Source organism: Mirounga angustirostris, unplaced genomic scaffold, assembly GCF_029215605.1.
Source record: "Mirounga angustirostris isolate CCGP_5_RB_7025 unplaced genomic scaffold, mMirAng1.0.hap1 SCAF_8, whole genome shotgun sequence".
Taxonomy (NCBI): domain Eukaryota; kingdom Metazoa; phylum Chordata; class Mammalia; order Carnivora; family Phocidae; genus Mirounga; species Mirounga angustirostris.
Genome location: NW_026991716.1, coordinates 92,022,621 through 92,039,769, shown reverse-complemented (window position 1 = coordinate 92,039,769; position 17,149 = coordinate 92,022,621). Strand labels below are relative to the sequence as shown.

Genomic DNA, 17,149 nt, shown 5'->3' with positions numbered 1-17,149 from the left:
CTGAATAACATTTCTTCTTGAAATACAATCAGAGGAAAAAACTGGGGGAAAAAAAATCCATTAAACAGAAAAAAATGAGAAGGAATTAATTTCCCATTTCAATAGTTTGCTAATTCACCAAGCATGAGGCCCTGTAGAAAACACAAGCCAAATGCCTTGCAAAGGGAAAATTTTAGGTAGAAAATAATTGGCACAGAGAAGACATTTGATTTAGTGCTTGTACTGAAAACAGCACATGAAGAGTTCATTATAAGAACGTTTCCCAGGTTTGTTTACCCTACTCCTTGTAACATTTCTGGTTTTTCCACTGGCCTTCTGCAATTGGAAGGCAGGTAAGGCGTCCTTACACAGCTCCATAGCAACATTTCTCTAAGCTCACACTTAGGAGGTCTGAATGTTCAGTCACACTGGGCCTTCTACAAATAATGGGCATCATTTACTCCGGGTTACTTCTCTGACACAGCCGTTACAGAATAAATAGCTGGCTTTATCAAAGGTCTCCAGGTTGGCAACTGGGGAGGTAGCACATATTACTCATTAAGTAGGTTTTCCCTCAAGTGTTTACCAAACAGACTGCCTACTCTAAAGCTTACTTACTCAAGAATTCAAATAGAATGAAACCATTCGGTTTAAGAATCAAAATGCTGTGAAAATACCAGCTCTTTTAATAAATGTGCAAATGTGGGAAAAACTTGCGCAGTTTAGATATTCATTTTTCACAGGCGCTAGCTGGGAGGTGGGGAAGTGAGAGTGTGGGAAGGGGAGAGGATCTTGAGTTTTATAGCGAACCCTCCCTACCCCATCCACCTATACAAACCTCAGCCTCAAGGTGCAAGCCCATCTCCAAAAAGCCAATGGTGATTTCTCCTGCTTTGCACTTCCCCAGACTTTACAGCAGATAACCCACTCAGCAGTTCCCTCAGCCACCACCTCATGGTTATTTATCTGCATCTTGTGTGCCAGAGTGGGCCATAAACTTCTCAAGAGCAATATACTGAGTCATAGTCTGACTTTTGCCTCATAGTTCCTGGCACAATACCATGCACAGAAGGCACTCAATAAATATTTGGGGGGAAAAAAAAATCAATGAACTTAATAGCAGGTAGTCAGTCTGTTGTTCAGCTTGATCCTTCCAATGTGTCCTTTGATTTAACAAAGTCCCCCAGTAAGAACACTATTCTTTCTTCATTTCAATAACTAAGAATTACTCTTCAACCTGGGGGCAAAAATGCCACTAACCCCCTCAACAGTCTAAGGAGGGCAATTAGAAATTTTAAGTTGCACTAAATTCCAGAAAAAGTTCTATGAATTCTCTTAAACCCACACATGTCAAAGCTACTACTGGGTCATAATGAACGTAAGAGTTTTTGCTCCATGTTTCCAGATCCACTGCATAGGTGTTTTGTTTCGTTTTTAAAGATTTTATTTATTTGCCGGAGAGAGACACAGCGAGAGAGGGAGCACAAGCAGGGGGAGTGGGAGAGGGGGAAGCAGGCTTCCCGCCGAGCAGGGAGCCCGACCCCAGGGCCCCGGGATCGTGACCTGAGCCGAAGGCAGATGCTTAACGACTGAGCCACCCAGGCGCCCCCTCTGCATAGGTGTTTTAAGAATGCCCTATCCAGGAATGCTGGTGTACATTTTGAATAAAGGATTAGCTCACGTCCGGCCAAGCGGTCGTCTTTCAATGGTTGATGTAAACACTGAGCCTCAAGAGAGTTTTACATTCATTCAACTGAAACATTCTATCAGCACAGTAATTAACAACCCGGCTAGGCTCCCGAAGTGTCGCCTTCTTAAACTGTGTTAACTGGCCCTTCACTATCTCCGTTTCAACAGAGGGGAAAACGCGGCGCACAGATAGTTCTGCCACAAACGCAAAGACCCCGGAGCCTCCCAGAAACACCACCCAGAACGTCCGCCGACACCCACAGCTCCACCAGGCCCCGGTCCGCGGCTACTTACAGGGTCACTTTAGTGGTCACTGTCGACCTGCCCGCCCCGAAATGGTGCCTGGGCTTCAAGCCGTCCGCGTCAGAACCACCGGCCGATCTGCCCAGCTCTTTGCTTCGACTACCTTCTCCCCGGCTGTCGAAGTGGTTGGGGAACAGGCCCCTCTTGTGCTCGGGCTTGATCTCCGGCAGCAGCGAGCTGCTCTTGACGGTGAGCTCGCGGGGGACGACCCGGGCCGCCTCCTCCCCGTCGTCCCCCGCGGCGCCCTTGGCGGTGGGATCGGGCGCTGGCGCCCTCTTGGGGGGGGACTCCTTGGCGGGAGCCCGAGGGCCGTGGGCAGGCGAGGTGGGCGCGACCTCGGGGACGCGGCTCTTGCCCCTCCTCTTGGTGGGGGACGAGGCCGGCGGCGTCTGTTTGCCCCGGTCGGACTCCCCGCGGAGCGGCCCCTTGGAGCCGGGGCTGGACTTGGACTCCGCGCCCGCAGCGGAGGCAACGCCCCCGTCGGGGGCCGCCCGCGGAGATTTCACTTTCTTTTCCGCGGAGCCGTTCTCCGTGGCCGCGTTTGGCGCCACCTCGTAGTCGAACACCGCGTCGTCGCCGCCCGCTCTCTCGGGTAGCGCCGTGTCCGCCCCGGGGGAGTCGGTGGATTTCTGCGACCTTCTCCGCCGGCCCGACCTGCGGCCGCCCGACCTCTTCTCCATACCGTCAGAATCGCCGCAGTCTTCTGCGCCCGCAGTAATCGCGCCCGGCTCGTCCACCTGTGCCACCTCAGTCTTGCTCAAGTAGATGTCCAAAGTGAACACGGTGGCGGGGTGGGCGCGCTCGCCGGGCAGGCCCTGCAGCCCTCGGGGCCCGGCTCTGCCGTCTGCCTGCGCCGAGTCGGAACAATTCCCCTCGCCCTCTGCCCGAGGGTCACCTGGCGGAGCGGACGCGTCCTCGGGGGGCCGGCTGCACGCGTCTTGGGGCTCCAGAGAGCCTGCCCCGGCACACACACGGGGGGCTCTGTCAGCGGCCTCGCCTCGCCCCCCCGCGGGCCGCTCCCCGGTGGGCGACCCCGGCACACCCCTCGCACCCGGAGCTGTCTCCGGCTCGCAGCCGGCGCGGGGGGAAGCGTCCTCCTGCGGACTGCCGGCCGGCGTCTCTGCGTTCCCTTGCCTGGAGGAATTCTCAAGTGGGGAATGCAGCTGCTTGGCAGCGGTGGTGGCACCTGGGAAAGACTCTCCCTCTGCCTCCAGAGGTTCTAATTGGAGTGAATCACTCTCCTGGCGCTGCTGCCCAGCCGCCGCGCGGCCGCTCGTGCAAGGTGACAGCTCGGCGTCGGGGGGCGCTGCTACCCGCACGCGGGTCTCGGCGTGCTCCTCCGACTCCCGGGGCTGCTGCTGCGGGGAAGCCTGCTCGCACGTGTCTTTCTGCTTTGGTTGGCTGCCCTGGGCTTTACTCTTATTCTCTCTTTCCGGGAGTTTGGAAGAGGTTACATCTTTGCAAGGCACTGATTGGGCACTGGAACTGGTGGGACTCTCTAACCCGTTTCTGCTGGTCCTTCTCCTTCCAGCCGTGAACAGATTGCCAAGTTTCCCCAAAACTGGCTTCCTTTTGTTTTCTTCAGGTGGTTGTGCTCTGGACTGGAAAACAAAAGGGGTTGGGGGAGAGAGAAACTATGAGAATCTGGTTTTCCCCCTCCTCAGTAGTAAGTACATTGCAGAACTACAAGCCCAAATGGTAAGAAACCAGTTTAACGGAAAAGTAGAGAGTTGTGTTTGTTACATTTATTCCAACAAAATAAATTCAGATTTTCAAATTTTTCTTAAGCCGCATCTATGTTAGGTGCTACTTGGAATAACAGTTCCTTTAACTATAATTCTTGTGTTTTAAAGGAGAATTCGGAAGGTCCAAATAATCATATATACAAAATAAACAATTCCCAGGTCTCTCTAGCTTTTGCTTTTTCCTTCTTCCTCAATAAAGATGCAATTTCAAAACAGCCATGCGTGACTACAGGGCAGCAATAAACACACTAAAGTATCTTTAAGATTTTATTTATTTAAGAGAGAGAGAGGGCAAGAGCCGGGGTTGGGGAGGGGTGGGGGGAGAAGGGCAGAGGGAGAGGGACAAGCAGACTCTCCGCTGAGCAGGGAGCCCCCACGCTGGGCTGACCCCAGGCACGACGGCAGCTCCTGACCTGGGCCGAAGTCAGACGCTCAACCGCCTGAGCCACCCAGGCGCCCCTAAAGTATCTTAAAGGAGAGGGGGTTTTGTTTTGAAACACCGCCCTTTCTTTTTGTAAGAAGAAAGGAACATGAGTAAAAAGTTCTAGCACTCTCCTCTAGAACAGAAAGAAGCCACCTGGGTGCAACACAACTGCAAATGAAAACTCTTTAGAAAACCGGGATTCGAGCACCTGGGTCGGCGGGTAGCCACACCAGTGGTTCCGGGCGGGCCCGGCCCGCACTCCTCCAATGGGAGAAGCACGCGGGCCTTCAAACGCCCGCTGGCCCCCGCAAAGCGATGCCGCCGCTCTGGAGCTCACCGGAGAGGCCTTTGCCCCGCGGGGAGCTCCTAGGAGTGCAAATACGGGGAGTACGTGGAGGAAGGAGGGCGAAGGTGGAGGGCGACCACGTTCGCATACCCGCCCCTCCGGCCCGGGAGGGGGGGTGGGGGGCGCCGAGGGACCGGAGCGCAGCTGGCTCTGCCCACGCCGACCTCAGCCGGAGGCCCGTCCCTCACCGCCCCGCAGGGCTTCAGGCGCGAGCCCGGGAAGCCGACCCACCCGTGGGAAGGGGTCTGGGCCGCCCCGCGTCGTTCCGCACGGATTCGGGGAGGGGGAAAAACGTGCACCTCCTACATAGCCTGGAGCCAAACGGCGGGCACCTGGTGCCGGCGCCGGACGCGGAGGCCGCTCTGAACTTATCAATAAAAGCAAACCTGCCAATGGGCGCTGCGGCGGCCGGGGTTTGCCTGGGGAGGGGGTAGGTGAGGGCCCGGGGCGGGCAGGAAGAGGAGGAGGCCGTCCTAGGAAAAGGTAGGAGCTTCGGCAGCTAGCCCAGCTTTGGCTCCTAAAGGAAGGCCGCGTGCTCAGCGTAACGAACCCACTGAAACCAGGACCACACGTGTGGCTACAAGAACCCAAGAATTACCTCTTCCACTTAAAACCTGGGAGCTAGCTTGAGCCCCACCTTTCCTGGAAGGCGAACATTCAGGGCAGTTTTTACAATATTGACTGTTTACAGAGAGATTTCTGAATCACTGTTCAAAGCAGCTCCATTTCCTTTGAGTTAAATGCCGCCAGTGGACTTTGGAAGTGGTGGGAAATAGGAAAGAGTGTAAGATAAACCATGGAAATAAACATGGTCAACAAGCATTTATTGAGACAGCTCGGGCAGGCAGTGTAACATCATGTAATTCTGCGACAGCTTAGCTTCAACGCAAAGAGACAAAGGGGGGGTAGGACAATAAAGTCAGGCTCAAACCCAAGTCCTCAGCTTCCAACACGTGCTCCTTCAGCTCCACCATGGCGACTTCTTTCAGAGGACGAGGAGGTGCAGAGGGCACCCTTGAGACAGAGTCAGCCCAGAGAAAGAGGTTGTATGCAGGCCATACACCCCCAGAATCGGCTCTGAGGAAGTGCTCATGAACCACATTTACTGACAAGCCCTGAGTGATTCTTTTTGTTTGAGAAGCACCTGGCGGGAGCTTTGGAACTAGCTAGCTGCTGCATGAGGAGATGGGCCCCTGTTGCAGCCACTGGGAGCTTTTGTGACTGAACTGATACACTTCTACACTCTAATCAGATTTTGATTAATAATTCAATCCTACAATGGTTATATAAATAATATAGGAAGAAGTCACTGTGTGATTTAAGAAGAAAAGTAAACATTCCAACTACCTAAGGAATATATTTGGATTCTTACTCTAAGTCAAAGATATTACATGATTTTTAAACATAGTTTATGCTTACTGAGCCCTTCTTAGGCGCTAGACATTTGCAAATTTACATGGAATCCCATCTAATCATCCTAACAGCCCTTGAGGTAGGTACTCTTCTGATGCCCATTTGCCAAGGTTTATTATCCCTGTCCAAGGTTCCACAGCTGGTAGTCTTTCTTTTTTTTAAGATTTTTAAAAATTTTTATTTATTTGAGAGAGAGAGAGAACGAGTGGGGAGGAGAGGGAGAAGCAGACTCACCGCTGAGCAGGGAGCCCGATGAGGGGTTCTATCCCAGGACTCTGGGATCATGACCTGAGCCACCCAGGCACCCCACCAGTAGTCTTTCTAACAATGGAGACGGAGCACTTTGTCTCCACTGCGTGGACAGGCCTTCAAACATATTCTAAAGAAGTACCCAGGCAGAAAGGGTTGAGACTGTTGGCTCAATTTTAGCCCGTGTCAAAGGAAAACCATTAAGTGTACTGTATTACTCTGTCCAGCCAATCATGCTGCAATCCATTTTTCCCATGCGGTTGAAAGGTGCCTGATCAGCAGTCCTATCTGCCTCAGTGCAGGCATTTTTTTTTTTCTTTTTCATTTTTGGCTATAGCTGCTTTTTACAAAACCGGTTGCTCTTTGTAATTCGGCCTCATCAACTACTTGACTCCTCCTGCCCTCAGAAGCGCAGCCAGTTTATCACCTGCCAGGCTGCTGTTTTGTGTATTGAACTTCTTAGAATTGTAGAGCTTTGTCTGTTTATACATGAATGTTCGCAGCAGTTGCATTCGTAATTGTCAAAAACCGGAAACAGCTTAAATGCCCATCAATGGTGAATGGTGAAACAAATTTGGTACATCCATACAACAGAATACTACTCAGTAAAAAGGGCCGAACATCTGAAGCATGTAATGACACGGATAAATCTTAAAAATGTTATGCTAAGTGGAAGAAACCAGACTCAAAAGGTTACATACTGTATGGTTCCATTGATATGCTATTCTATACGATGCAAATCTAATATATAATCATAGAAAGTAGATCAGTGGTTGCCTGAGGGTAGGGAGGGGGTGGACCGGTGCAGTGTGACTGGAAAGAGGCACAAGGGAACTTGGGGGGGTAAAGGTAATGTTCTATATCTTAATTGTGGTGATAGTTCACACATGTACATATCTTTCAAAACTCATCAAACTGTATACTTAACATGGGTACAATTTTTATATATAAGTTATATCTTAATAAAGTTGGTTTAAAAATAAAACTTTCCCGTGAGAAACAATCCATCTGGCTCAGGTGCCCATTTCAGAGTTCTTAGTTAATGGGAGCCTCGGGTCATTTTAAGAGCTAGGTCCTCATTTACAGGGGAATGCAGCCTTCCCCCAGGAGACAGGTCCCTGGGCGTCTCCAGCATATCTCTATGCAAGGCACTCTGAGCAGAGTTCATCCGAAGTAAAGTTCACAGTCATGTCTTTGAGAAACACCCCTTCTTAAAACAGGACGTGTATTTCTATTCAGCCAGGGATTTTTCTTTCCAGTGTTCATGGAGGAAGAATGAGCATGGCAGATGGACAATGAAAAACTAAATGGCCTGCAAGTACAGAGTAGGGACCTTCTTAAGTAGGAGCCTTTGCACATGGAGTGCTAAAGGTAGGATGGGGCTCAGCACCTACTCGCTCAACCTCCACCGCCATCTGTCAGGAAGGGGAGTGTTTTGCTAAGAGGCCATGAGGGCCAATCAGCCTTCTTCCTGCTCTCCTAGGCTCCTCCCCAGGCTCTCCTCCCTGCTGGGTCAGGGTCCTGAGTGTTCTCGGGCTGGGTGTTCACAGACTACAGCAGAGCCCTGCAACCCAAGACCCCCGCCTTTGCAGTTAGCTCTTTCCCGTGTACTCTCTGCCTGCCTTATTTAAGGCAGCCGGCCTACCTCACTGTGCAGAACTTGCACTTGGAATCCTCGGTCACTCCCGCCCAATGGGGAGGAGTGCAGTCCACAACAGCTCTACTTCAGAGATGGCCCATGGGTCGTGTGCTAGGGCTTGTTTTAGAGTGCTCTTGTTGGTTAATATGAAATGTGGCTCGTTAGGGGCGTGTGTAAGCATCGAGGCGAGCCCATACTCCAGCAGAGAGCGGAGGCCCCCCCCAGCACTGGCTGCAGAGCTGTCGTGATTCCCGACCTTCTGCAGCAGCGCCTGCGATCCGCAGCGGCCACTGAGTAAAAGTCGCTTTGTACTGTTAGTGTAATTTCAGAGATCTCGAGAATCCTCTCAACTAGGGGGGAGCAAAAGGCCAGGAAATACAGGATTAATTGTTAATATACTACAAATTGCTAACATACGAAAATGTCTGGACATATAAGCAAAATAGTGTGCTTAACTCCCCCACGGTCCCCCTTGCTCACCCCCAACCGCCTGATTGCCTATTGGAGTCGTTGCTTTAAATTTAGAAGTACTTTACCTGAAATCAGATTTGGAGGTTGAAGAAAAATATATTGAGCATATTATATGAAAATGTAATTAACATATGGTTTAAAAATAAGTCCTTCATGTGTTTCCCACCTTTTGGGGAATATAAGTGGAATATAAGCCCCTTAAGAGCAGGAAAAATGTCCTGTGTGCATTCCCAGCACAGGGACTTAGAGCTAGCAGTGGACATAAAGTATTTGCTGCTACTGGAATTAGTAACATCCCTTCTCCCTTCCCAAAGGGAGTTACCAACACTCTTGGAGGTAAGTAGAAACATGATTAGGTCTACCCCAAACCAAAACAGAATGGAAATCTTTTTTGCGCAAGACTTAGTATTGTCAAGAATCTGCAGCTCTATTCTGCCCATGTGAGGATGCTGCAGGGCAGTGTAGCTCCTTGCACACAAACTTCCATTTCTTCAGGGCTCCTGCTGGCTACCAGCCCAAACCCGACTCCAGAAAGCAGGTCAAGATCTTTTTACATGTACTCACATGTGCCTCCTACTAAAGCAGGCTCATTGATGTACAAAAGTAACTCTTTTTTTGCAACACTTGTGATTCCCTAAGCACTCACTTTGATTTCTTAAAAAAAAAAAAAATGCCTTTAATTAAAGTAGCTCCTTCAGTTCAGCCATGATGAGGAATGAGTCTAATGCACATTATTGTAAATGATAGGATGGCATGTTACTTTGATAACACCTTCGGGTCTCAACAAGTGTATATGTGTTTGCATTGGGGAGAACTTTTTTTTATGCATAGGTTATTTTTTAAAAAAATCATTTTAGTTGTGTGGCTTAAAAAATAAAGGGATTTAAGCACTTCAACTTTCAAAAACCCTTCAACTTTTCTTTTTTTTTTTTTTAAGTAGGCTCCATGCCCACCATGAGGCTTGAACTCACGACCTGAGATCAAGAGTTGCACATTCCACCCACTGAGCCAGCCAGGTGCCCCACTTCAATTTTAAAAAGTAAAAGCAAAGGTTAGCAAATTCCATTCGATAAACAGGAAATACTTTCAAAACAGGTGATGATGAAAGAATAAAGAGGGAGAGTGGGAAAAAGGAGAAACAGTCAAAGTCGGAGGGACAATCTGATGTAGAGAGTTGGGATGCAAAAAAGAGAAACACACAAAAAGCAAGAAAGACTTTCATGAGGAGATATTACCCTTTTCTTACAACTTCCAGGATGTTCATACTAAAGACTTTTAGAATGAAAATCGAAATCATGTTTTTCCATGGTATGCGTGCAGCAGATATATCATCCCAGCCCCAGAACCCCAGACAGATGAAGGTACATCTAAGGGAGGATCTAGAGATGGATCCCTGATGGTACAGACCTAGATTGGAATAGGCATTTCAAATTACCTACTCTCCTCTCTCTCTTTCCATTTTGTGTTTTTTTTTCTTTTCAGTATTGTTTGTGGTAATAAATATGGCCCACCCCAAATACACACATGCACACACACACAAATATACAAAATGTAAAAGAAGAAATATTCACATAAATAAACTTTGACCTATTGAGCACTCAAACTTTTCATTTTAACTTTTTAAATAAATATTTTTCTTTTATATGTTATACAGTTTCCTTCCCTCAGAGTATACTAAATATGATGATTCTGGAGACAGAACTATGGACCTTGGTTATTCCATTTGTGCTGTTATAATGCTTTCTTCCAGGGCTGGTATAATGATTGAAGACTAAGGTTGCACTAAACGACCCACAGACTATAACATGTTTAGTAACAAGCAGGCCTTTTGCCAAAAGACATGTGAAATTATTGCATTCAACCATTTTTGATCTACGGTCCGATTTCATATGGTACAGTCAATAATACTTTACATTAGGCCTTCAGAGCCTCTCTCCGCTGTCACGGCTCCCCTGTCTCTCAAGAGGGATGCTTACTTTGCCCTGCACTGTTTCCAGTACTTGTCAGCACTCCCAATGCCCACCCCACCCTATTTCTATGGCTCATTCTTGTTCCCTTTTATTTATTTTTTTTAATCTCTTCTCTGTCCCTTCAACTTAAGGTGATATGTACTTCCCTACTTTGCACCACAATATGTTTTGTCTTTTTTCTTTTCTTTTTAAAATTTATTTATTTATTTGAGAGCGAGAGAGAGAATGTGCACACAAGTGGGGGGAGGGACAGAGAGAGAGAGAGAGTCTCCAGCAGACTCCTGCTGAGCACAGAGCCCAACTCAGGGCTTGATCTCGAGACCCTGAGATCATGACCTGAGCCAAAATCATGAGTCGGACACTCAATCGACTGAGACACCCAAGGGCCCCTGTTTGTTTTTTTCTCATGCTTCAAGCCACACAATGATCACACCCTGTTGTATAAAATCATGGGTATATTACTGAGTCAATGAAGTGACAGCCTGGCTTGTTCTAACTTTCAAGTTTAACAGTGCCCTGAAACAGAGGCATTATTGAAAATGAAAGCCATCATTCATGAAATAGTTAAATGTTCATTATTCCAAAGTATTTTTTGCTCCTCCAAAGGGTTTAATGAAGAAATAAAGAGTTTCTTTTGAAAAGTAGACTCCCAGTTCCAGTTAAGATTTGACCTTAGGACAGTCACTGTTTGACAGAAGCAGAGTGAAACCTAATTATTTAAAGCCACAGACACTTGATCAATCAGAAAGGAAGATAAAATCATAGAGTGTTTAAATTGTGGGATCATTTAATTCATTCATTCCACTCATCATTATTGAGAGTCTGCTTTGTACCAGAATTTTCTCCTTACCTGAAAGAAGCAAACCATAACCCAAGGAGTCTAAGTAATGTTCCTAAGCCACAAGTCAGGCTTTCTAAAAGTTCAGTAATTTTTCCCATTTGAGGTTATCATAGATCATAGAAAAATACGATTTTATTTACTAGAATATGATTTATACACCACTTTTATGAATGTCTGACTGCATCCAAATAGTAGGTTACGCCTGTGGGACATGCGTAGTCCTAGGCTTTGCAATACAAAAATGGACATGATAGAGTCAACAGCAGATAAGCTCTCACTTATTATGGCATGCTGTCTTTAGAATCAGGGAACTCTGTAAACAGTGGATATTTTTGTTTGCTCATCCTTCCTCACCCTTCTCTTTGCCCCAAGCCCTTGACCATGATGGAATATAGAAACTGACTCCCTTACCCTTTGGCTTTGGTTTGGTTCAACCAGTGGAAGGCACTGATGGGAAATCAAAGGGGGGACTGCGGTGAGGTCAGGTGTTTTCCACCCACTCCCTCCTCATTGTGCTCTGGGTTGGGTGTGAGCAAGGTTGACCATGGCTTCTGTCTGTCAGCCTTCTCGGCAGCCATACTTCTCTCCAGTTCCCAGTGACTGCTTCCTCCTCTTTCCCCTTCAGGCTTAGGATGGGAAAGAAGGGTCTCAACTGGTGCCTGCCGGGGAGTGATTCACTATCCTTTGCTTGGGGTAGAACCAGGTTCTGTGAGGCAGGATGAATTTTGAGATATTTCTTTAAGAAAAAGAAACCCAAATTCTGGATTATGGATTTAGGGACAGGATTTTGGAAGAGGCCAGGAGAGCAAAGAACTGGGAAGCTTAAGCTTCTTTCACTTCTCTTGTTTTCCTTAACACCTTTCCCACAGTTTGTAAATAGTCCCTCATTATTTTCCTCAATTCCCCGGGTGCTCTGTTCCCTGTGCTGGGATCCTCACTGATACCACATACCTGATTATAGGTAACAAGTAACTCACAATATTTCTCTACGTGTAAATTGAACAGAGTTTGACCATCTTTTTCTTTTTCTCCCAAAGGTGAAGATAACTATCACGCTGGAGTATTTGCTTCATATAGAGATATTTAATCCTAATTTGGTGAATTTTTTTCCCTATGCATAATGTGTAACTAAGAGGAGACCGAGGAATTTGAAATTTATAGCACAGTATTTCTTACTACTTCCTGGACTGTATGTCTATCTCGTTTAGCATATTCAAATCACCAACTAGTTATTTCCTAACTGGAGTGAAGAAGCTTAGCCAGACTGGAAAATGGAAATATGCCTGTGAAGTAGTCAAATTGGTTCTATTGACCCAGAACCAAAAAAACATGTTCTTTATGCAATTTAAAAGAATGACTTGCACAATTGCTCATGTCAAAGATCAAGAATAAGGACACCATCCCTCCCACCCCACTGCCCACTCCAACAACCCTCAGTTTGTTTCCTGAGATTAAGAATTCCTCATATCAGTGAGGTCATATGATACATGTCTTTCTCTGATTGACTTATTTCGCTCAGCATAACACCCTCCAGTTCCACCCACGTTGTTGCAAATGGCAAGATCTCATTCCTTTTGATGGCTGCATGATATTCCATTGTATATATAGAACAGGTTGGTGGTTACCAGAGGAGAAGGGGTGAGGGTGAGCTAACTGAGTGAAAGGTCACAACCCTATGGTGACGTGCAGCAACTAGAGTTACAGTGGGCAATAACTTTGTAGTGTATACAAATAGTGAATTATAGTGTACACCTGCAACTTATACAATATATACTAATTTTACCTCAATTAAAAAAATAAGTCCTTTAAACACAAGAAAACTATCCCTGGGTCTCAGAATCCAAGTACTCAAATCCCAGGGGATAACTTCCAGTTAGGTCATCCATATATAAATGACGTGATGAGGGAGATAGGGAATAAATTGGGAAGGAGAGCAGGAAGCAGCCCTGGAGAGGTCTGTCGCAGCATGCCTGGCTCCCCCGACCAGGCACAGCTAGCAGTCAAGTCCACAGTAAGGTGAGGGAGGCCAGGAAGAGAGAAGGAACCTGGAGGTGGCAGTTCTATCAAGGATGAAGCCTCTCCAACACAGCACTATGGACCCTAGGCTGTCTCTGAGACTTCTAGTGACCTTGAGACTTAAGGCTAGTTTAACCATATTGAAAAGCATGGCAGGAAATAATGGAGTTATTTCTAGAAACAAAATGGAACAATCTTTACCTTTCCAATTAATATATATTTTCCCCCAAATTTCTGTTTTCCATAATTTCTAGCGAGAATTATTGACTTCCTGGCAATACATTCCAAACTAAGAAGCAGAGTGAATGCTTTCATGAAAAGAACTCAGGAATATTACTATGTAGGGATCAAATCATTTATCCTTTCAAAATATTCCTCATCTGTCATACAGGATTACTGAGAAATTCACCTGAAATGATATACATGAACGTGCTGTGGAAAGCACAAATTGTCCTAAGACAGTGGTAGCTGGCATAATTGATGGTCTGATATTTTGCTGATGTTTCATGGCCCAAGTTTAAATTACAAAAACTAAGTAAATAGTAAGATTATTTTACGATTTTCAGTTGCTGAGTTGGAGATGAGAACAGCCATATCAGATGCAGTTTCTATAAGAGTTAGCGTGTCTGCAGAACTTGGCATGTCATTCACTGCTTATGAGGGCTCACCTTTGATGGGTTATGACCAGAATAAAGAAAACAAACAGAAGTCTACCCTTTCTCTTTTTAAGCTTCCCCCTCCCTGATCATAATGTATAAAAGAAGATATGCAACTAGGTAGAGTGGACACTGTTGGGTCATGCTATGTAAAATAGAACCTCACTTTCTATAACCTTATCTTCCTTTCTTTTCCTTCATAGCACTCATCATTACTTGAACTGTGCTTTGTACTGATGTGTATGCTTTGTCATCTGTCTTTCTTTATGGAACATAAGCTGCATGAGTACAAGAATGTAATTTTGCTTACCACTGTGTCCCTAACCCTTTCTCAAGGCATGGTACCCTTGGGCACTCAAATATCTGTCAAATGAACACATCAACCATATTTTCCAGAAATCCCTTGCTCACCCACCTATCAACAAGCAAGAGCCAGACAACAGTGCATAGTAGAATGGTAAGTAGTTTGGGGGCAATGAATTTTTCCTTAAGTCCTCAGTGAACCCATCATCAGACGAGAGCAAAGGCCTGTCTTAGCTTCAGTCCCCTTCTCAAATGATTCTTCCCCAAATCCAGTTTCTGAAAGACACATCCTCTGAATTTTTTGAGGATTAACTGAAATGTTTGTAAAACACCTAGCACAGTCTCTGGGGAAGAGATGGATGGAAAAAGAAACCTTAAAAATTAAAAAAATAAAAAGAAATACATATTCATATTTGAAAGTCAGAATATACAAACAAGAACAATGAAGAAAATATAAAGTAGCCTTAATTTTTCCTTCCCAAGGTACCACTATTATTATTTTTGTCTTCCTGGCTTTTTTTCAGGGCATTATATACCGTTTGAGATAAGCTTTTTGGTATATTGTTCTTCACTGAATTCATGCCAATAAATATACTTCTAAATATTTTTTTAAAGATTTTATTTATTTATTTGACAGAGAGAGAGATAGCAAGAGCAGGAACACAAGCAGGGTGAGTGGGAGAGGGAGAAGCAGGCTTCCTGCTGAGCAAGGAGCCCAATGTGGGGCTCGATCCCAGGACCCTGGGATCGTGACCTGAGCCGAAGGCAGACGCTTAATAAGACTGAGCCACCTAGGCGCCCCAAAAGTAATATTTTTAATGGTTACATTGAATTCCATCCTGTTAATGTACTACAATTCCTAGTTGGTTATTTATGTTATATTCAATGCACTGCAGTCTGCAGAAAGCATATCTATTGCTTATCTCTACACATATTCTTAATTATTTCTGTGGGATACATTCCTAATTAGTAATCAAGGGAATGAAAAAGAAAATCCACTATGAGATATCTTTACACACCCATCAGATTGGAAAATAATTACAAAGAATGATAATTCCAAATATAAGAGAGGCTATGGAGAGATAGGAACTCTTCTATACTGGTGCGTGGAGTGTAAATGGGTGCTACTACTTTGGAAAACACTGGCATTATTTGATAGATTTGAAGATAGGTACGTCCTATGAGCAAACAATTCCTCTCTTCAGGACACTCCCTAGAGCAGCAATTCTCAGAATTCTGGCCTCAGAACCCCTTGACCCTCCTAAAACTTAAGGACCCCAAGAGCTTTTGTTTATGTAGGTTATATCTATCAACATGTGTCTGGTCAGAAATTAAAGCTGAGTCATAAAGCCCAACAATAGTCAGGACGCCTTCTTTAGCCAGCAGAACAAGACATCCTTCCACATCATGTTGCTTCTGGATCTCCACTGTACACTCATGAGAGCATGACAGTGATGGGCAAATAATATCTCAGCATTGTTATGAAAATAGTTTTGACGTTACAGTCGTCCCCAGAAGATCTCGGGAATGCCCAAAGATCCCCAGACCTCACTTTGAGAATTGCTGTTCTCCAGAAGCTCACGAACATTGTTCAGAACAAGTGCACAAGAATGTTCACAGCAGCTTTGCTTGTGATAGCCCCCAACAAGAAACAGACCCAGGCCCCATCAAGAGTAAAATGAGTAAGTTAATTGTGGTGCATTCATACAATAGAATACTCTGCAGCAATATAAAGGAGCGAACATAGTTGCATACGACCAATGGATGAATTTTAAAAATAGAAGTTGATCATAAGAATCCAGACACAAATGAAAACACAGCATATAATTCCATTTACGTGAAAGCCAAGAATAGGAAAACGGATTTGCATTGTCTTGGGATATATTCATAGCTATATACAGAAAAGTGGAGACGCGATGCTTATAACAGTTAAATTAGTGGTTACTGCTTATGGCAGAGATCCTGTATGTAAAATTTTGATATTTTATTCATCATAGATTTTTTTGTATTAACTTATTTTTCAGGAAGTTCAAATATTTTCAATAAATTCAAAATATTGTAATAAAATATTACATTCGGATATATTACTTGAATGTAATATTTTTAAAGATTTATTTTTATTTGAGAGGGAGAGAGAAAGAGAGAGTGGGGGGAGGGGCAGAGGGAGAGGGAGAGAGAGAATCCCAAGCAGACTCCACACTGAGCACAGAACCCGATGAGGGGCTCGATCCCACAACCTTGAGATCACGACCTGAGCTGAAACTAAGAGTCAGACGTTTAAATGAACCATCCAGGCACCCCTTGATGGCTGAGTTTCTTGGCACCCCTTAAACTTTGCTCCTGAGGCAAGTGCCCCACTCCCTAACCCTTGTACTGGCCCTGGTGGTGAGGGAGGAGGGAAGGATGACCAGAGAGGCCCACAGGAGACTTAAGACAGGAGAGCAATGTGCTACTTCCTGACCTGCACTTAGTTTTATAGATGCTTGTTTTATAATTATTCATTATACTCTACATTTATATTTTATACATTTTTCTGATGTGTGCTATATTTTACAATAACTAGGTAAACATGCATTTCTTTGCTTTCTAATGGCACTGAACACATCTTATATACTTACACTTTTCCTCTTCCTTCTTTGTGATTTATTTCAGCTAACATTTCTTAAGAACCTACCATGACCCAGGTACCTCATAACAGTCTGGTGAGGTGGTAGCTGTCATCCTCATTTTCCATTTAAGAAAACTGTGGTGTGGAAAGTGATTTGTTCAAGGTCACACAGAGCTTGTGGGACCAGAAGATGCTTAATGATGTTCGTGCCATTTTTCTCCTTCCATTTCCTACTCTGTTCCTTTTGGCTGCATTTGACACTCTCCCTCTCTCTCTCTCTCTCTCTCTCACACACACACACACACACACCGAAACAAGATCTGGGAGAAACCAGGAAGGTCACTTTAGAAAGAGCTGAGCAGCAAAGTGTGCTGCTAAGGAAGGTGGGGAGGAGGAGCAGGTGAAGGACCAGGAGTGGACAGTGAAGACCCAGGAGGAGGGGCTGGATGGGCAGCCCCAGGGGAGCCCAGAAAACAACATCAGAACTACCAAGTTGG

General features: G+C 45.5%; 1 protein-coding gene across 1 annotated transcript in view; it reads right to left on the bottom strand.

Moving 5' to 3' along the window:
• CRYBG1 (crystallin beta-gamma domain containing 1) overlaps window positions 1-3,185 on the bottom strand; it is a 48,533-nt gene extending 45,348 nt beyond the window's left edge. The window contains exon 1 of the mRNA XM_045865255.3: window positions 1,963-3,185. Within this exon, the coding sequence (XP_045721211.1) occupies window positions 1,963-2,651 (689 nt within the window). The 5' untranslated portion in view covers window positions 2,652-3,185. The remainder of the gene's footprint in view (window positions 1-1,962) is intronic.
• Between the last annotated feature and the right edge of the window lie 13,964 nt (window positions 3,186-17,149).